Source organism: Ursus arctos, unplaced genomic scaffold, assembly GCF_023065955.2.
Source record: "Ursus arctos isolate Adak ecotype North America unplaced genomic scaffold, UrsArc2.0 scaffold_2, whole genome shotgun sequence".
Classification (NCBI taxonomy): Eukaryota; Metazoa; Chordata; class Mammalia; order Carnivora; family Ursidae; genus Ursus; species Ursus arctos.
In genome coordinates this window covers 51327685-51350003 of record NW_026622874.1, presented here as the reverse complement: position 1 = coordinate 51350003, position 22319 = coordinate 51327685, and the positions used below count along the sequence as shown (strand labels likewise).

The window sequence follows — 22319 nt, the reverse complement described above, 5'->3', positions numbered from 1 at the left end:
GATCATAGGGTAGTTTTATTTTTAATATTTTGAGGAACTTCCATACTGTTATCCACAGTGGCTGCACCATTTGCATCCCCACGCACAGTATATGAGGATTCCTTTTTATCCATATCCTCACCAATACTTGTTGCTTCTTGTATTTTGATTTTAGCCATTCTGACAGGTGTGAGGTGTTTCATACTTTCTTATGCTATTGTGCTGCTATTTAAGCAACTATTTATTTCAACTGAGAAAACTGCCTTTAGCATTTTGTAGGGCAGGTTTAGTGGTGATGAATTCCCTTGCGTTTTGTTTGGGAAAATCTTTATCTTTCCTTTATTTTTCAAGGAGAATTTTGCCTAGGATAGTACTCTTGGATGGCATTTTTTTTTCCCATTCTGCACTTTGAATATGTCATCCTACTCTCTTCTGACATGCAAGGTTTGTGTTGAAAATCTGCTGATAATCTTATGGGAATTCCTTTGTATGTGACAAGTCTCTTTTCTCTTGCTACTTTCAAAAGTCTCTTTGTAACTTTTGACATTTTATTATAATATGTCTCAGTATGGAATTCTTTGTATTCTTTTTTTTTTCTTTGTCTTTTGGGCTTTTGAATCTTGATATCCATTTCTTTTGCCAGTGTTGGGAAGTTTTCAGCCATTAATTCTTTGAATAAGCTTTCTGTTCCTTTCTCTCTCTTCTCCTTCTGAGACCCCCTTAATGTGTATATTGCTCTGCTTTGTAGTGTTCTATTAGTCCCTGAAGCTTTCTTCATTCCTTTTCAATCTTATTTTCTTTTTGTTCCTCCGGTTGAATTATTTCACTGACCTGTCTTTGAGTTCATGAATTTTTTTCTTCTGGTTGACCTAGTGAAGTGTTGAATCCCTCTTGCGATTTTTTTTCAGTTCAATTATTATGTTCTTCGGCACTGTGATTTTCTCATTGTTGAAATTCTCATTTTGTTCATACATTGCTCTCTTGAACTCAGTAAGTATCTTTATAACCATTATTTTGAATTTCATGTCAGGTAAATTATGTAACTCCATTTCATTAAGTTCAATTTCTGGAGATTTATCTTGTTCTTTTATTTGGAAAGTCTTGGCCTAATTTTTCATTTTCTTTGACTCTGTTCTTATGTTTTCACATTAGACAAAGTGGCTGCCTCTCTTATTCTTAACAGATTCGTCTTGTACAGGAGAAGACACCTACCAACCAGCTCAGCCAGAGATTCTGGTGGACCTCTCAAGTTCTTTTGGTAGTCTAACTCACTTTGTTTTTCCTTCTTCTTCTTCTTCTTTTTCTTTTCTTTTTTTCCAGTCTCCAGTCATCTAGTATCCAGCCAATGCATGGGGGAAAGTGAAACTGAATCCTATTCCTTCGGCCATGTCCAGAATAGTTGGATTATTGGATACTGTATCTAACTCCTTCCTTCTCCAGGCAGAAGCTGTGAGCTGGGTTATTCAGCCATTCATTCTGTGCTCAACAGGGAGATGGGACTATGGCAACTCCCAGCCAGAATTTCTGTCTCTGTTCTTAATTACCCCTAGACAGCTAGATTATTTCTGACTCCTCAAAAATGTAAGACTGAAAAGAGAGTTGCACATTTTCTGGGTATCCCCGGAGAGTTTGGGGCATTGGTCACATGGATCAACTCTTTCTTACCCCAGAGGCAAGCTGAGAGCTGAGATTTTTTCTCTGTGTTGAGCTAGGGTGGTACAGGAGAGAGAGCCTTGATATCTACTAGTCAAGCCATTGTCTCCATTATCTCCTATGCAGGTAGACTTTTCCAAACCCCTCAGAGCTCCAAGACTGACAAGACTGAAGCCAGTCATTCGGGGATTTCCCTTTGAAAAGTTGAGATGCTGAATGCATGAACAAACTCTCTCCCTCCCTAAGGAAATCCAAGAGCTGGCATGTCTCTTTATGATTGCATGGCACTATGCCAGGGGTGATAAGGTGTCTTGAATCTCTGGCTTTGATGATTTTGGTATTTTGTTCACCTGGGGTGCAGGAAACTTTCAATTAGCTTTTATTTCTCACAGCAGGAATTTGGCCATCAGTTGTTGCTGAATTGGTATTTTTGTTGGGATTGGAAGTGTTCTGGGCTACTTATTGTGCCATCTTACTGACATCATTTCTCTGGGGATTTTTTTGGGGGGCGGGGAATTTTAAAATTATTCAATAATTATACCCACTTCCCAAACAAAAGCACCAGGGTCATTAGGTTTTTTTCTGAATTCTTCCAAAATTTCCAAAGGACATTTAATTTCCATTTTATAAACATTTTTCCAGAACACAGTCAATGAAGGAAAACTTGCCAAATTATTTCAGTAAAGTAACAAAACCAAATATGAAAACCTCACAAAAATTGTCTTCTAATCCATGAATATTAATGTAAGGTCCTAAATAAAATACCACAACATCTAATCTACCTACATATCAAAAGAATAAACCACCACAACCAAGTGGGTTTACCTCCAAAAATGTAGAGGTATCTAATATCTAATAACCTATTGTTGACTTTTTAATAGAGTAAATGATTTTTGCGGTTTTGGCCTTATAGTTTTCCAACAGTAGAAGAATCATTTACATTACATTACAGAATACTGTAACAATGCCTGCTGTCACCCTTATTACTAAATTTTGTTCCTGAATGTTTCAGTAAATATGACACTATACAAAATAAAAGCAATAGCTATTAGAAAATAGAACGTATCATCATCAACTCTGCAATTGATATTCTGCAATTAAGACCTAAGTTAACTGGAAACTTGAAATATATTTCAATAAGGTGACCAGATACATGTATGTATAAAAAATAAGTACCTTTTTCATATATGACAATGATCATTTAAACATTTTAACAAAAATAAATTATGTCACACATGACATTTTGAGAAAATATAAATTACATAATAGAAGAAATATTTGAGAACTTTATGAATAATTGTAATTAAAAACCTGTACCTGGGAATTTAAAAGAAGTCTTGAATAAACATAAAGATGTACCATGTTCCTGGAAGAAAAAGATAAAATTTTCAACTTTTTAAAATTAAAATTAAAATATTAATTATTTTTAGATTATCTTACATGTTTAGCATCATCTCACATATACTAATAAGACTTCTTTATTCAAATTTGAGTAATGCAATAAGAAGGAGTCTAAAAGAATAATTGTGGGGCACCTGGGTGGCTCAGTTGGTTGAATGTCTGACTCCTGATTTCAGATCAGGTCATGATTTCAGGGTCATGAGATCAAGCCCATGTGAGGCTTCCCACTCAGTGGGGAGTCTGCTGGAGATTCTCTCTCTCTCTCTCTCCCTCTGCCCCTCTCCTCTCCTGGTCTCTCTCTCTCTCTCAAATAAATAAATCTTTTTTTAAAAAGTATAATTGTAAGAAGCATCAATAACTTTTTCAAAAATGGGGAAATAAGGGGATTACTTATTTTACTTGTTATTAAGACACAATGTAATTCTTTAATATTTAATGAAGTCAAGGTGTAAGATCCAACAGAATCCTATAATAGATAAGACAGTTCAGAAACAAATCTTATATATAATAATTTTTATGATAAAAATGCCACTGTTATGTTTATGGTAGAAATGGAGAGGACCTTAGTAAATGGTGCTCTGCTAATAGTTAACTTTAAAAACAATGCTTGAACTAAAAATGATACCACCAAATGAATTTCTTGTAGATCACAGAAAAAATTACATAGTTTAAAGCAAAAAGGAATAAAGTAATCACAAAAAAATTTGGATAAGTGATTTTTACATGTTTAGGTATAAATTTATGTCAAAACCCATACACAGGCAGTGAGCACATGAAAAAGCATTCAACATCACTAGTCATTAGGAAATGCAAATCAAAACCACAATGAAATATTCCTTCATACTCAGTAAGATGGCTATTAATGAAAACAAAACAATACAAAACCAGGAGGTTAAAAATGTTGGTGAGGGTATGGAGAAATTTGAACACTTATGAATCGATAGCAGGAATTTAAATGGTGGTGTCAGTGTGAAAGACACTGTGGTGGATTCTTACAACATTAAACATAGAATTATTATGTGATCCATCAATTCTACTTTTGGATATATCCCCCAAAGAATTGAAAGCAGGGACCTGAACAGATGTTTGTACGTCAGTGTTCATGGTGTCATTATTTTCAGTAGCCAAAATGTGGAAGCACTTCTGGTTCCCATCAAGAGATGAAGGGATAAGGAAAATGTGTTATATATACTTACACTGGAATATTATTCAGCCTTGAAAAAGGAAGGAAATGCTGACCTATGCTACAAAATGAATAAATCTTGAGAACATTATGCTAAGTGATGAGGCACCTGGGTGGCTCAGTCAGTTAAGCATCTGCTTTTGGCTCGGGTCAAGATCCCAGGGTCCTGGGACTGAGCCCCACATCAGGCTCCTTGCTCAGTGGGTGCCTGCTTCTCCCTCTCCCTTTCCCTTTGCTGCTCCCCCTGCTTGTGCTTGCTCCCTCTCTCTGTCAAATAAATAAATAAAATCTTTAAAAAAAAAAGAACATTATGCTAAGTGAAATAAGCCAGACACAAAAGGGAAAATATTGTATTCTAGTTCTATTTCAATTCAAGATTGTATTCTAGTTCTATTTCAATTCTGGTGGTCAGTCTTGTAACTGCCTAACAAAGAGTTCCTTTTTTTTTTTGTGGTCATAGTATCTTGTTAAGTTAGGTTACTCTTTATTGCATTCTCAATGCAAGCTGCAATTGAAATAGAGAGTATTTATCCAAGTAGAAAGAATTTTACAACCCCTATAGTGATGCTTAGGTTAAAATTATAGTCAATTCATTTGCCCCTACATAAAGTGATTCCCTTATTGCCAATAACTTCAATCTTACCAAGTACTCATTCAAAACTGTGCTTTACTCCACATTTTTTCCATCTTCCTGAATTTTTCTCAGTTAATCATTCTAACCCTGCTCTATTAATGTTATTTTGGAACAGCAGAACTGGAGACATCCGAACACAACACAGCCAAAGGGGCTGCCTCTGTGGATCACAATTAAACTAAGGGCTTTCTATTCCCTCCTGAAATAAAATCTTTTTTTCTTAAAGCAAAAGGCTAATCCTCAATTTCAAGAGTTTTCTTAGGATTTGTATCCATTCATCAGTTAGTGTAGCCCAGTGCCTGGTAGACTGTAGATGCTTACTCTCACCTTAATTAATTATTTTAAGAGAAATGTTTAGAATAAAAGAAAATGTCCACTATTGGAATGTTCTCTGGGATTAATGCTTTTAAGAACAACCTGGCATTGTGGTGAAGATTTAGGTGGAGCTAGATTTAAATCTCACTTTTCCTCCTAAATATTAATTGTCAGGCTTTAATAAGTTATTTAATATCCAGAGCTCAACATCCTGATATCGAAAATGGGGCAGTATTAACTATTGCTTGAGTTTGGATGAGGTTATTATTTCCCACATGGTGTCTGACACATACTGTGCAAGCAGCATTATTAGGAGTATTGTTACTATCTCAAAAAATTGCTCCCAGGCTCATGTTCCTTCATTGCTCTCTTCATGCACATTTTGATTTTACATAGTAATCAAGTACGTTTATGGTATAGAGTGGGGTAGGCATCATGTTGGCTTGGGCATCAGGAAACCTGGGTCGCTTCAAATATAAACAATATTTAGTCCCATTAGGACTGAGCATCATGTCACTTCTCTTATATGCAATTTCTAAGTAAAACCTCTTATTTCTCAGACTATCTGCTTTAGTTATACCAAGAATGTGATAGTGATTGCATATGTCTTAGAAACTGTTCTGCAGATCTGTTTTGTTCCAATTTTACTGTCCTAATCATTTCTCTATTTCTTGCTCTCCTCTTCTCAAAGCCTTTGGCTTCCGAACCTAAAAATCATATGAATAAGCCACGTAAGTAGGTTACAATGGAGACTTACAAAGTCCCCTTTAGAAGAGTTTACTAGTATAGCACATTCCAAATTATTTCCTGCAATCGAAACAAAAAAACCCTCAAACACTTGATGTTTGTTTTTGTCTCCTAAGTGAAGCAATTCTTGCTCCCGTCATCACGACTTCATGTCCTCCATTTCCTCTAAATGTAGCACACGTTAATTTTCACTCACTTTGTTTTAGGTGTTACTCAATTGGATTGAGTGTGGGAGACCAAATATACCACCCTCCCTGCTTAGCTCGCTGCACTGTGTGTCCTGCTCTGTCTTCATGATTCTCCCCTCAAGACAATGGCACTTTCTCAAAAACATTTTGAAATCACACACCCATGGGTTTCAGACAATCCAGAGCTTTCCCACCTTGTGAAAGAGGCGCCATGTCATTCTGAGGGGCAGGGCTCTTTGTAGAAACTTGACCTTAATTATTGTTGATTGTCTGTTTGGCTTGGGCTTAGTTCTGTGCTCTGCTTGCCTGCTGTCCTTCTCCACATTGTGTCATTTTCATTTTCGGACCCACACCTACCTATTTGTCCTGCTCACCAGCCATTAACTTGCCTGCCGCTACCTGTCCCATACTGCTTCCCAGCTGTTACCTCGCTGCCAGGCGCAGAGCTAGAGAGCCACTCTTGAATTCACCTGCCAGGCTCAGTCTCAGCCCTTACCCAGGCTGAGAAGAAAGAATGGACAGGAATTAGATGGCCTGCCACATGCTATCAATGGTATCAAGTTCTCCTCCTGTTCCAGTGTAACCTGAAATACCAATGTGAAGCTTTTATGCCCCAAACAAATACAATTCTTGGATCATTGGAGAGTTTGCATAATTTAAGAATTATAAGAACCTGTGTTCAGCAATTCTGATCAAGGCAATAGAATAAGAACTGAAAAGACCTAGATATTGAATATAAAACTGAGGCTCTTCAAAGTTGCTTTATAATATCCTTATTAAAGCTTTGTACATTTTCAGAAAAATCTGGAAATCTGATAAATTCTATATTAGAGGGCTGAACTGTAGTTCTCTACCTATTTCCATAGGAAAAAATGTGTCCCATAAATGTGGGACAATCTTTATTCTAAGTTCAATGTATTCACTTTGGTTGTTTCTGTCAACCTAATGTTCACTGTTCTCCATAAAAACCGTCAACTTTACAGGCACAATTCAACACCCTACCTCACTCCCACGAAACCTGCTTAGCTCAAATTTAGTATAAAATGACAACTATGAGGCTCAATCCAGATAATCTGGGCTTCGTCCACGCTTTACCACTTAGCAGTCAAGTGACTTTAAGCAAGGCCCTTTTAAGCCCCGATTCTCATTTTCTTCGTGTGTATTTTTGGAGTGATGTTGTCTCTGTCCAGTTTGTAGAGTTGTCATAAAGATCAAATGAAGTAACCTGTGAAAGTGTTTGGTAAACTTTCTAATGACAGAAAAATATTATGGTAGCATTTCCTCCAAATGTACCTATTCTGTTTGCCTTTGGACGTACAATTGTAAAATATCTCATTAAATATAAATAGTAAAAAAATATAACGAACTCTAACAGTGAAAACCCAGTCATTGCTTTTGTTCTGCATTTAATCCCCCAACAACCCTAGGAGGTAGGTCACATTTTCATGTTATAGATGAGGAAGCCGAAGCAAGAAAAGTAACCAGGCAATAGGCAGGGGAGCCAGGCTTCTAACCCAGGCTGTCTCCGGAGCTTGCATTCTTAACCACTATGTGGTTAATCACCTGTTCTGATGCTCTCGCTGATGGAGGCAATATGGTCTAACCTTTTATTATTTTGGTGGTGGGAGGACAGGTTTCCTAAAATATAATACTTCCCTCACCAGCTTCTCTACATATTATGGGAGATGGGGCTAAATCACAGCAGTGAGGACTGATGCTTTGCTTGTCTTTTCTGTGCCTATCTCTTCAGGTTGGGAAACATTCCTTCACTGTGGCCCACTAAGCCCTCAAGGGTCACATTTCTGTGGGAATGTCTCCGGCTCCATCAGGGAGTGCTGTCCTGGGGCTTATCATTTTCTGGCTTGTTTATCCTTGGCCGTGAGATGTTCTGAAGTTTCTGATCTTTTCAAGGAGGTAAATGCTCCGTTATCAAGGTTCTAGGCCTGGCTTTGAGAATCAAAGAATGGGGAGAAGTCAACTTCCATGGAGCCCCTGGGAAAATGGCTCACCCCTTCCAAGAAAGGAGGCTTCCTTTCTGGGTTATGGTGGAGCTTTCCCGAGAATTAAGGTATCACTCCTGCCTGACACTTAAGGAACAAACGTGATGCAAAGGGGGAACTTCCTAGTTGCCCTGCCATCTGGGGTGGGTGACTGGCAGTGAGACTGTTCAACACACAACGCCCCCATCAATGGTTCTGCTTACTTCCTCTGACTTAATTTGCTTCCACCTTACATACTGTCTCATTTTTCTGTTCCAGTCATCCCTTTACCTATCCTCTTCTTCCCACAGAGGGGACCTTCCTCTCTGGGAGAGATTTGCTTGCCAGAATAAATGATCTCCTTTTCCAAGACCCATGGGAGAAGATGGTAGTCAGTTGCTGGTTTGGTCTTTACTTGCTGACACACTGGATCCAGCTCTCGCCTCTGTGGGCCGACTAGCTGCTGCTTTCTCAGATATACCTGGAAAATTAAAGATGCAATAACTCTCATCTAGGCACTGCAAGTGGATGCTTGCCCTCTGCTGAGCAGGCCTGCCAGCTGACAGGAGGAAATGTATTGCTTGGACGCCAGTTAGGTCATTAGCTGGCCACGTAGTGTTCCAGCCTTGTTCTCAAGAACGTTCAATAGGAATGCCGGCAATTTTCCCGGAGCCTGTGCGTGTATAAGGAAACGCAGCCGGCCCTGTGTACCACATGGGGTACTCTCATAACAAATGATCCCAACATCTCAAAGGCTTCAAACCATGTGGGTTTATTTCTTGCTTTTGCTATGTGTCCGTCATGTCACCTGTACATTGCAGGCAATCAGGGCGTTCTAGGTGTTGTAGTCATTTGGAAAATTGCAAAATGCTGAATGCTCCACCTTGATAAAATCACATCAGGGGAGGGGGGCCACCCTGGCCCCGGCTTCTTTAAACTTTCTCCTGCAACTGACACATGGTCAATTTTACTCACATACTGTTTCTTAGATTTATTCTTGGGTACCTTGTATTAGCAGCCTTACTAAAAATTTGGAAACCCAAGTGATAGGTGGATTATTGCTATGCACCAAGAAAGAAGTGATTTCATTTACTCTCTGAATGTTAAGCATTGCAAGGGGTTGTACTGGTTCAGAAAATTGCAAAAGGAAATGGAAGAACATTTTCAAAAATAGGAAGCATTTTCCTAAACTTTTTCAGAATGTTGAATCTGTTTTGTGTAGGAAATACATGCCTCGTGTTTGTAGAAAAGGGTGAAGACTCTAACAGCAGAGGCAGGAGTTGGTGATTGTGGGATGTGGCTGTTAGTTTGGTCTCCCTACATTGCTTTAATACGCAACTAATGAATCATCGAACTTTACATCAAAAACCAGGGATGTACTGTATGGTGACTAACATAATATAATTAAAAAATATTATTATAAAAAAATTAAAAAAAATCTTTTCTACAGTGCTCCTATGGTACTTATGTAATTTTAAAAGAAAAATGAAATGTATGGGGTGGAGGAAGGAAGAAATTGTTTTTCCTCCTTTTTTAAAATGTGCTTTAATTGTGCTTACGCATTTTAACCTGTGGCAGAAGAAACGTGCTGTAATTGATTGGAAAACTGTTTTAACAGCCAACTTGTATCACAGAAACCCACAAAAGACAGGAGAAAAGCAGAATAAATAAGAAAAAATATAGAATGAGATAAGCAGCAGAAGTCATTGTCCTAGGATAACAACTTATTGATATTTGTTGCAGACATTGAGTATTTTCCAACTTTCTGGCATTACCAAAACCAGCTGCTGTGCGCTGGCAGAATATGCCTCCTGGTATACACCGCGAAGGTTTTCACATGAAGGTAAGTAAGTGGAAACTTCTGTTGCTTAGAATATATGTAGCTTCAACTTTTCTAAATATGCCAAATTACTCTTTGAAGCATTTACATCAATTTATTCTTCCGCCAGAAATATTTAGGGTTCCCGTTACTATCTACTGTCCATTACAATTGGCATTTTCCTGATTTAAAATTTGTACTATCTAAATAAAATCTCATTGTGGTTTTAATTTGCCTTTCCCTGATTACTGATAAGGTTGAACACTTCCTGTAAGTTTATTGGACCCTTGTGTTTACTCTTCTGCAAAATTCTTGTTCATATCACATCTTTTAAAACTTTTCAATATTTATCTTTTGATCTGTAGGAATTGTGTAAGCATTCTGTATAGTAATCTTTTTTCTGGTATGTATGACATGGCTTATGCTACCACTTTATGAGGACATTTCGGCAGAAGTTCTTAGTTTTAACGTAGTAACATTTATTTATCTTTTATGTTTTGTGGTCTTTTAAGAAATACATTCCTGTCTCAAGGGCATTAAAATGTCTTCTTTAATTTCAAAAGATTTTAAAGTTTTGCTGCTTTCACTTAAGTCTCAATCTACCTGTCCATGGTAATTTTTATATTTGGTGAGAGATTGGGATTCAATTTCCTTTTATTTTCTAATAAGGGGAATTAATTCTCCTTGCAACTTTTATTGACTTGTCTTTTTCCTAATGATATGCAGAAACAATTATAAGTCCCTATAGGTATGTGAGTATTTTCTTACGGTTCTTTATGTTTCTGTTGGATTTCCCCTCCCATCTCTGCACTAATGTTACACTCTCCTAATTTATATGGCTTTAATATATGTCTTGAAATCTGTTAGCAAAGACAGATTCTTGTTGCCTTTTTCTACTTCGGCGATGCCTTGTATACTGGTAGCTCTTTGTTCTTCTTTTTACGCTCTAGAATAACTTTGTCAAGTTCCATACATAACTCTGTTGTGATTTTTATAGGAATTGCATTGGATTAATAGGTTACCATATAAAAATGTAATCCTTATGATAGTCATTTAATCTAGGAACATAATCTATCTCTCAGTTTGTTTTAGGTCTCTTAAATGTTAATCAATAAAGCTTAGCCGTTTTTTTTTTTCCATAGTAGTAATGCACTTTTTAGATTTCTTCCTAAGTACCTTATAATATAAATAGCATCTTTTGGTTAGTTACGTTTTCTAGTTTGCTTATTTCATTCTTTAACTGACATAGAGAAGTGCAATTGATTTTTGTCTATTGATCTTTAGATCAGATTGGGTTAAATTATTCTGCAGTGATAAAGAAAAGCAAAATTTCAGAAAAGTTCCTTTAAACAATAAAAGTTTCTTTCTCACACATGCTACGTGTCCAACAGGGTCGGCAGGGGGGACTCTGATCTATGTCTTCCCAGCCAGGGAAAGAGGCCGACAGAGCAGCACCATCTGGACGTGGCAGAGTGAAAGAGAGAGTGAGCAAACATAGTAAATTGCACACTGCTACTTGTAGCGTCACCCGGTAATGACACTTGTCACTGCTCATATTTCATTAGGTAAAGCATGTCACGTGACTGCCTCTAATTTGATGAGGGGTCAAGTAGTATGTGCCTAGAAAAAAAAAAGAGCCCCAGAAACTAAGGAACAGCATGAATCATATGTACATCTTCTCTCCAGAACTTAGGTCAAATATTTGTCTTTAGATTGTGTTATCTAGAGATATCACATATCACATTTTTTATATCACATTTGATAATCACTTCAGCACTTACCTCGGTATTCATTTTCCTTATTTCAATGCACTGGCTGGTGAAATATTTAATAGAAGCAGTGATGGTGTGTGTCCTTGTTCTACTCCTGATTTTACAAAAGTGCTAAACCTGTGTCAAGTTATGTTTTTAGTTCGTTAAGGGCTTTGGTTCTAAATAAATAGTTTTTGGTTCTAAATTAATAATTTTTTCTTAAGGATTTTTGGTCCCAAACAAATCACATGAATTTTTTTTTTCTTTAATATATTTTTATGGTGAATTATATTAATATGTTTTTAAGTTCAAGTAAATTTTGTAATTCTGAAATGAACCCAACTTGGTCAGGAGATTTAATCTTTTGTACATTTCTGGATTCAATTTGCTTATTTTTTATTCAGAAATATTTTTTTGAGTTTATGTACCTTAGTGAGAATGGCCTATACTTTTTCTTTTTTATTTTCTTCTGACTATTTTCTTTAAAATGTGTATCAAAGTTATACTAGCCTCATAAAATAAATAGGGAAATATTCTCTTTTACTCCATTTGTAAGAGTGTTTGTAAAAATTAGAATTCGTTTAACTAATTTGGGTTATTTCTAGTTGTCTTCTCAAATTAGCTTAGGTTGGAAATGTTTTTAAGAATTTGTCCAAGAATTCAAGTTCAATTCTCATAAAATTGTCTACAATATCTTCTTATATTTATAATCAGGTTATACCTAATTTAAGCCTGTTTTTCCATACCCAATATTACCATACATCTATTATTTTTCCTTGATCAGTTATGCCAGAAGTTCAACAATTTTAATAGCAATTCCATTGGTGCTAAAAACCCAGGAATAGGAAATATGCCCATTAAAACTTACTCTCAAGTGCTTGAAAAACTAAACTTATTATAGTACGTTTTTCCAGAATGAGTATGAACTTGCTTAGAGTTGTCTAACTAAAACACCATTTTCTTGACTTTTTCAAAACAAAGAAATAACAATCCAATGTGACATGATGTCTTTATAACTAGAAAAAAAATTGCTAGCAACCCTCTGTGGTAGATCATAAAATGGTCACAAATTCTCTCCATTTTGTATATGCGCCCCTTGCGGTGTGACTTTGCCATTCCTTCTTTGAAGCCTACGAGTCTATTTTATAGCCCTTGAGGCTGGGCTCGGCCATGTGACTTGCTCTGGCCAATGGGACATCAGCAAATGTGACACCCGCAGAGGCATGAGAAGTCCTTGCACCTGGCGGCCTCCCATCTTAAGTTGCTGGGAATTTTTCTTCTACTATCAGAATGAGCCTGCGGTTAGACTCCCAAGACAGTCAAGACAACTGGTAGTTGGAATGGTGAGGCCAAATCAGAGAATCTGACCTCAGCCAAGCTAATCCAAACCAGAACTACCCAGTGAAGCTACAGAAATAGATGAAAAAAGAAGAAGAAGAAAAAGCTTACAGCTACATGTTTAGCTGAACTTCCCTCCTGCACACTTTTATTTTTTCTCTATTTATTTCTCAGGCAGTTACAGGGGTGGTGGAACTGTCGGTGCCCAATTCATTTACCAGATGTGTCCTCAGGATTGATAGGACCGAACGGCAAAAGTTGAGAGATGTGTCAATCCATTGTCTGCCTTTGCAAATTACAGGCAGAGTTTCTGAATGTGGAGCAAAATCGCTAATCTTAGATTGTCTATTTTGAGTCATGACTTCCTACTACAAAGCAGAAGTTACGTGGTAGAAGAATTCTTATCCCCAGAATGGTGACCCAAAAGATACACTGTAGTTACACAATTTAAAAAGTTAGTCCTTGGATTCACAAGGCATAAGGAGAAGCCAGTGATTGATGGAATAACTTGTTTAAAGACAAGTGTTCATGTTTTGTAACAGGTCTCAACAATGCATCTCTCTAATTCACTGCATCCTATGTACCTATTTCCAATTTTCCCAAATTCTCAAGGCCTTACATATTACCTGGTATTATAATCAAATTTGTTTTTAATGAAATTTGCCCTTGCAAGATTGTAATGATCAACAAGTAGAAAACAGGATATTTTGACAAAAGAAGGAAGCTTCTAGAAGCACCTAGTTCTGATCAGGTTGATACGTAAAAGCTTACAGTTTCCAGATCTCTCATTGAAGAGAAAGTAAAGGAAGTTGAAGAGATGACACTTGGGGTTTGTCTCTGGCTGCCTTACTAACAAGAAACACAATAGCACATTTCTCTCATTTCTGAACATTTCTCTAAATAAGGTAACTGAGAGAAAACGGAACCACAACGGGCTAGTTGTTTCTTAAACAAGTTTTCCATTTGTAAGGTAAGAGTGAAACTACAGATGTATCAGTTGCTTAGGATATTTCTCATCTAGGATGAGATATCCCAGATAGTAGAAAAAAGAGAATCCTGGATAGAATTGACATCAAACTTGCACTCATAAATATATACATATTCATAACCAGTTTGTCAGCTAAAATGTCAATAATCCTATTGCTTCTGTAGTTGAATTAAAATCTCCCATTTCCAAATGCAACATTTAGAAATAACATCGGATGCTCTTCATGTTGTAGAGAAATGCGTACTTAGAAGAGGGTTTCCAGGTGCGAAGAAGGCAGCAACGACAGAAACATCCACGGACCAAGCTTCTAGGGCATCAAAGTGTAAGGTTAGAATTCCATTTTGCTCCCCAGAAAAGAAAGAGAGCACTAGAAATTTCTCCTTGTGTTGCTGTCTAATAGTGGCAGGTCATTTTGATTCCATGATTACATGGATTGAGGTGTGTGAAACCGGGGCTGGGGGGGGGGGGCGAGGGGCACAAAGGGGATTATAGGATAAGGTGTACTGCTACTTTAAAATTATGCATGCCTGGCCTCATCCAGGTCCCGCCCACCTCTTGAAGCACCTGCTGAAAGCTTGGGGAGCTCAGTTCCAGGCGGGCCACCAAGCAGACTGCGCTCTGAGTTTCAGGTAACCAAGTGTTTGCCGTGCAGAATACTCTCCTTGGGCACCCACGTCTTCCTTGCAGCATTCCTGCTGCTGTGGCCTATTTGCTGAGAATAACCCCGGGGGTTACCGCAGCGTTGCCAGGCAACGAGGGACAGCGGTCCTGTGAAGAGCCATTTGTCACACTGAGGGGACTGGTTGAAATGCAATAAAGAAATGGTAATTCAGCTTATTTATCAATACAATTACTTACACAGTATTAAGGGTCCATATTTAACCTACAGATACATAGTCATATGAGGAAACACGAACACAAACGTTTGCTAAATACTAAGGCATAGGACAGACAGATGGTGTTGGGTTTCTAATCAGCTTTACTGGGAGCTTAAAGTTGCTGCACATGCTGGGATGGGGGAAAGGCCCAAAGTGCTTTGCCAGCTTTATTTCGGACATCTGTAAGTTAGCTGTGTGCTACCACACAAGGTGTATGGGTAAAGAAAATCTATGCGATTCTTTCCCTTGTGAAGCAGCTAATTCCCTGGGGTAGATAGTAATCTGAAATTACTACGTAGTGAAATATAGGCACAGAAATATATATGTATCTGTGTGTAACTATATATATAAAAGTGGCTGTCCTGTGGACTCTTAAGGGTCTGATCTGCCCCACAAAATGAAGATAGTTACCAAAAGAAGAAATAGTTTCCTCTAGACAATGTACTTCAAAACGTTTTTTCTTTGAGTTCAATGATGTTTCTGGTCAGGGGCTCAAAGTCCTCAGGCCTGGGATGAACTTAAATTTTAAAGATGTAGCAGCTTTTCCTTGACACTTTGTTTTTGCTCCCCAGACACCAGCTGCTACTCATGTCTTGGCCGTTGCTAAGAGGGTCTCTGGCATCACCTCCGCGTGAACACGTGTCTGCGGTTTCCCGGAAATGGAGTATCGCACTGTTGCTTGAAGCTTCAAAGTGTGGCTGGCGAGCGGCACTGGCCCTGTTATTTATTTAGGACGGCTTCAGCGGGAGGAGCATGCTTTTGTGTAAACATGCATTGCCTGGCTCTTTCACGGGGCTTCCGCTTCTTGACCCACGTCGCAGAAACCTTGATCTTTGCGTATTTCGCTGCCATCTCCTTGGCTGACTCGCAGGGTCTTTTCCCAAGGCTGGAGAATGTGGGAGCTTTCAAGAATGTTTCACTTGTGCCAACCGAAGCGACGTGTGGACTCCCAGACCGAAGCACTTTTTGTCACAGCCCTGCTGCCGCCGCGGGTCTCAAATTCTGCACCCAGCGGCTTTGCATTCAGGATTGCCCCTATAGATCTTCAGCTCCCGTCTACACTGCCCTGTTCTCCGCAGGCCTCGGGAGCTGCATCGTAGTAGACAAGCATGATCTGTGTCCCATCTGCCAGAGCAATTCCACAAGTTTTATTTTTGGAAATCGCAAGAATTGCTCTTCTTCTCCTCCTTCTCCGAGGCTGGCGGCATCGTTTACTTTAGCCGTGTGGTTGAAACCTGAGCGGGAAGGTGTAATGTAAGTAGCAGAGTGAGTGTAAGTTTTCCTAGGGTCCTAGACGATCCATAGTAGTGAAGATTACTGCAGCATGAATTCTGAACTAGAAATGAAGGCTAACACTGGAATCCATGCAACTGAAGATCAACTTCTGTGGTAGTCTTCCTATCCAGGTTTACATTCCAAACTTTCCCCCCTAAATTTAGAATTTTTTCTCTTTTTCATGGATGAAGTGAGCCCTCAAAAAAGAATATGTTAAAATAGTTTCATTGCAGGCAGATCTGTTTCTGAGTGTCATTTATTTTCTAACCGTTGAGCGCAAACTTTGGTCTTAGCCTTCAGAGGCTCAGCCAGGCTCAGTGTGAGTTTTAAGGCGTAGGGGCTAGTAGTACAAATAATTGATATTTTCTGAGTTCTGATCTAGGTTTTTATAAACAACCAGTTCCTGCTGGAGGATAAAATTTTCATCAGGCAGATAGCTCTCCAAGGGCTTAGGACTGTGTTTTATTCAGCCTTATTTTCCCAGGAAGAGATGTTTGACTCCTGGAAGATGCCCAATCATATGAGTTGAATAAATGAATAATCCTCTAACTCTGAAAAGATAACAGCTTTTGGCCCTTTACCTTGTGGTCTTTCTGTTGGGAAATACATAGGTAAGCATCAAAGATTCCCAAAAGCTTTTACGCCATCGATCACAGTGGAAATGCCTTTGGTGAGCTGGGACTGGGGTTTCCTTAACTTTTTTTTTGTCGTTGTTAGTCTATTTAATCATCTGTTTTTCATTCTGTAATAGTTTCTAAAACCGACCTCTCGTGTGTTTTCCCTGTTTAGAGCCAATCTGGAGATTTGAATGAGTAAGGAAGTTTTGAGGCATTTTTTGCTTATCTTTTGTCTTCCTGTAGGCTTTTAGCTCTTCCCCTTCTGACAGTTTCTTTGTTTGAGAGTGTTGGTCAAATATCTACAAATTTGTGAGACAAACCAGAAAAGTCTTATAATCTCATAAGTAAATATGAATTAAATGTCTTTGGTGTTTAGATTTAATTTGCCAAGTGAAAGTTGGCATTTTTCTTCATGTGGAGTGAAAATGATCACAAACCATTATCTCTATTTCTGTATCTCCCCTAAAAGCAAATCTTTTTTTTTCTTTTTCTTTTTTTTTTTTTTTACTATTTGAAATGTCAGTAAATCCAACCTACTCAGTTTATGTAAAGAGCATCCAAAGAGTCTTAAAAAATTGTCTGTTGACAAATATGGCTAGGAAAAATTATTTTTTCCCTAAGTTTTTTTTTCCATGGGATAAGTCTCTACCAAATTCTTCTTCTATTGGTATCATTTTGTATAAATAAGACAGAGGGTATTGATGGAGGCAGTGGTACATGGTTTACGGTCTAGCGAGTTCTATGCATCAAGGTCGTTTCCATTCTCAAAACTAAAATAACTATGGGAATTGGGGGAATTTCGGGGTGTTTGCACTAGATAAGTAAAACAAACAAAGCATGGATTATCCAATTATTGTTTATCCAGGAGCAGAATAAATCCAGTTCCTAAATATTTTGCTACCTGCCTTCCTCTCACATTCATTATCTACCAAAGCTAGTATGTTTACAAGCAAACAAAATAGCAAGGAAGATAATCAATAACATATTAAGAAATGCATTTTCAGTAAGCTTGGGAAAATAAGCCTGCATTTGGCAAATACATTCTTGAGTAATGGTCAAATTTTAACTTGTTGATTTAAACTCAAGAAAAATGAGTAGAAGCAAACTCTTCTTAGGTTGTTTGAGACCTGGAGACCAGGAGGCAGGGGGTCAAGAGACAGCTCTTTCATCCCAGTGATTTAAAAATATCCACCCACTGGAGGGTTAAAAAAAAAAGTAGAATTTCTATAAAGCCATATTTTTTACTTCATATAAAAAATTTATGTCAACTAAACCTATTTGCCTGTGTTAAAAATATCCTTGTTCTCATAACTTTATCACCAAAAAATGTACAAAATATAGAACAGTGAAATAGTAGCTATTAAGTGTTCTCCGATCTTATTTTCACCTCTCGACTCCAGGAAAGAATACATGCAAGTGAGAAGGAATAATTAGTGGAAAATCTGACCTTCAAGGGAAGTTTTAAAACTCTTTAGCAATCGTTCTTGGTTGGCCCCACTTACCTTTGTTTCTTTGACGCTTCCTTTTCTCGATCTGGTCTTTGACTCGTTGGTTTTTGGGGGTCTGCTATATGCCTGGTTCTGCTGTTCTCAGAAAACTCCTGAGCTAACGGGAAGACAGATGAATCGTGTGTTCACTGAATACCAAGGAAGGTCGCTTAAGCAACCCTGAGCCAGAGAGAAGGTTCCAGGATCAGGCATAGTCCTGGAGATGCCTGAGCTGAGTAGGAGGCAACTGGGTGAAGAAAGGGACCCAGACTCCTCCAGTACCTGATGAAGTTCTCCTCCCTGGGAGGCGCCATCTTGTTGAGTTCTTGTCTGTGACATTCAGCTTGAGGAGTATCTTTAAGAGCTAGTTATTTGGGGAGATGTTAATGGCTAATGTCAGAGATATTTGTCTTTAAGTAGCAGGTCTTTGGGAATAATCCACTCAGGAGGCTACTAGCAAGCATTCATCATACTCTCCTGCTAAGAAGTTGACTTGCTGAGTTGAAATGTGGAGAGGAATGAGTCTTCGGTTCATAGCTGTTTCTGCTCGGTACAGAGTGGCCCAAAATATGCAATCATATAATCAACATAAGATAATTTATGCGAAACATCAATTAACATAGAAAATAAACATTTATATAAACACCATTTGTCGATTTAAAGGCATGAGAAAAGTGTGCCACTATGATGAGACTAGAAGTGATTTTTAAAAAATAATTTGGTAATTGGCCTGACCTAAGACCTAGAAAATCTTTCTGAATGTTCTTCTACTTGATCAAAATATTAGTTCACTGTGGTTTTTAGAAGACCGTACGACCTTTCATCCAAGATCATTAACGTCCTCTCAGTGCCTCAGTTGGGCCGTGTGGCCATGGAGAGCTCTTACAGACACTGGCTTTGGCTTCTGGCCCGTTGATGAGGAATTAAGTAGAGACTGCAGTTGTCCATTCTCCATTTCATCATCATCAATAGAGCAATTCTGACTTCAGGGCTCGCGCTTTAGAGTCTTCTATGGACACTAAATTCTCTTTACATTAAAAAAAAAAAAAAGAAAAAAAAGATTTGTGCCGATGATTCAATCCCCAAGCGGGATGTAGTGTCTTGTGCCGCTTCCTATAAAAGAAATAGCAGGAGACTAATGAGCCAACAGGCTAAATGTTGGTTTTGCTGGATGACTCAACCACTTTCGTTTCCATCATGAATCTCTCATAAAGGGTGTTGAGGTTCTGGGGAATTTACTGTAAATAAGAATTCTATTTTTTATTGCAATAAAAGGGCTTCTTAATTGGAGTAAAACTTGCTCTGAATATAATGGCATTCAGGCCCTTATTCACCAGGTGCCCCTCTGAGTGGAGTTTGGGGTTATTTTCACACCGCTGTAACTGCACAATGCCTTAGCATGTCTTTTGGTAGGATGCTGACCTTTTCTCTCTCCTGGTTGCTTCCTAAGGTGTGTTATAGAAAAGACGGCGGATGGGCAGATTGTGTTCAAACTTACAATATCCGAGAAAGAGACCATGTTTTATTATCGCACAGTAAATGGTTTGCAGCCTCCAATAAAAGTAATGACACTGGGGAGAATTCTTGTGAAGAAATGGATTCATCTTAGTGTGCAGGTGAGTAAAATAAAAAATATTTAACATTTGGTTAAACACAAGGATCCGTCTTCCTTTCTTTCCTTTAAATGGCGTCTTCCCACAAGGTCTGAAGCAGTTCTTTTAGATTTCATTTATGTGTAAACGACAACTAAAGAAAAATAACATTTAAATGACCTAGTGATGTATCTCTGATATTCCAGCGTTTGCCCTCAAAATTGCTGTGAAAACTCCCACCAAAGCTTGGGACAATGCTGTTTGGGATAATAACATCCTCAGGAAATTTTTGTTTTATTTGGTTTATTTTGTTAAAAGATGTGGCAGGACTCTTTCAGTGGCTGGTACAGATTTTACTAGTTACGGTAGCATTACCCCCCCTCTCCCCGGCCTGGTTTTTACAGCTGTCTCTCGCAGATTGCATCTGATGATGTGAATAAAATTTGGCTGTTGCATTAAAATGCTGACCTTAGAACTAATGAACTTTACACTTCAGACACTCAAAAAGTGTTATATGATTACTTTAGTTGTCAGCCAGTTTGTTTTAGCCTTAGAAGCTGTTAAAGGCCGAGATAACTGTGAGAAATCTGGTATTTTACAGTTCCCGGGAATGGAGATGGAGTTTATCCTTTCTTCTCTTCAGGGTCCTAGAATGGCCCAATGTAGCCGAAAGTCACTACCCTTGGCTTTCATACCAGAGGTCCAGTGTACGACAGTCCCCATCCCATGTGCTCACAGGAATGGCCAAATAGGGGTTCATGCAGACCCCATTCACGCTAGAGGACAACTGTGCCCTCATTCTCATTACGAAAATAATTTCATATTGTTTTTGGAATTTGAAGCGGTTTGGAAGTAGACTTCTTTTGAGGGCCTTGAGAATTTTATCTGGGTTTCAAAGTTTATTTCAGCACAGATATCATTCTTGAGGATTTCAGTACACTTTGTACATATCCTTGTTTTGCCTGATTATAACTGAAATTCTGCCATGTCTTTGCATAGTAGTACATTCAAAGCCTTAGGAAGAAGATTTAAAATATGAATGCAGAGAGGTAACGATGACTGATTTCTATAGGAAGGTATATCCAATCAGTGTGTTTTGCCTTATCTACTCAACTTTTACTTAGGATATGAGTTTGTCAAATGCAGTTAGCAGTGAGCGGCATTTCCATAGCACTAGGTTTGAAAGGAGCTACCAAAGGGTAAGTCGTGTCTGGTTTTAAGGCCCTGTGTATAGCACACGATGGGTTCAACCTGGTTGTGCTTACCTCTCATTGTCCAGTAGTTACAGATAGGGGACTAATTTGTTCGGTATCTTGAAATTGTCCATCCCATCCACTGATCAGTGCAGCAGAGTTAGGTTATACTGTTAAAACTATGGAACTAGAAACTGTTGAAGAAAGGGAATCTGCAGACGATGTCACATAGATAATGTTTGTTGCATATTTTTGTATCAACAGGGATGAAAAAATGGTTTTTACTTCTCTTTATGTCGCCTTATCTGTGAAACGGTGCCGTGTTTTGGCAGGCAGCAGTAGTACATTAAAAGCTTTGCAAAAGAAAGTTTAAAATCCAAATGTGAAAAGGTAACCATGACTGAATTACTCTCCTGGGAGTAAAATGCTCTTAGAGTGCCTATTGAAATCAGCATTATCATTTCAGTACATGTCAAATATGAGTCCTTTCCTAGTTTAGGCAAAAATTTCTTTATAAATCTTTAAATCTTTCCCTTCTTTCAAGGAAAGGTTAAAGTACTTATGATTTAATGAGGCTGCTTTATTTCATATCTGTTGGACTATCAAGAGAAAACTTGTCCTTTCCAATTTGTGTACTACTTCTTAAAATTTATTTTTACATAAGTTTTTCTCCATTCTCCATTTTAAGTTAAAATGATGGAGCAGTCCTAAAACATGAGAAAAACCGTACAGATCTGTCATTTGTTCACCTCGCATGTCTTGGTGCATTTGGGGACAACCCAGCATTATGAAAATCTGGATTCAGTCAAAGGAAAGTTAGTGATTATTTATTCTAAATTGGAGATCTGCATTCCTTTCAATTGGACACCAGTCTGAATACATTGAAGATACTATGAAATTTATAATAATTCATTTTATAGATGTTTTAAAAGGAATATGCTCATCCTTTAAAGGTTTCTATAAAGTAGAGGGGAGGACAAGAAATCAGATGTATGGGTAATTTATTCAGGTAATGCTACTCTGTAGTCTTAACAAAACCATTTGACTTAGTTTCCTTACATATGTAAAAAGAGATTTGGACTAGTGACAAAAGGAGGCTTCCTTGAATTCCTTCTGAATTCACATAAAGTAAATGGAGTGTGTTCAGAAATCTCGAGTTTTGTAGGTTTGTCTAGATGGTAAGTGACAGAGCCAGCTCTGTGAACTGACCATCAGGATTGTGTTTTTTTCTGCTTCTCCATGCTGTCTGGGATTCATAGAGAAACACTTTTGGTAGATTTTCTTGCCAAGATTGGGAGAAAT

The 22319-nt window shown here is 38.1% G+C and overlaps 1 protein-coding gene across 1 annotated transcript in view; it reads left to right on the top strand.

The window, feature by feature from the left end:
- The first annotated feature begins 14561 nt into the window (after positions 1–14561).
- USH2A (usherin) overlaps positions 14562–22319 on the top strand; it is a 676313-nt gene continuing 668555 nt past the window's right edge. Inside the window, exons 1-3 of the mRNA XM_026517347.4 lie at positions 14562–14799; positions 15426–16107; positions 19683–19848. Coding sequence (XP_026373132.2) covers positions 15623–16107; positions 19683–19848 — 651 coding nt within the window. The 5' untranslated portion in view covers positions 14562–14799; positions 15426–15622. The remainder of the gene's footprint in view (positions 14800–15425; positions 16108–19682; positions 19849–22319) is intronic.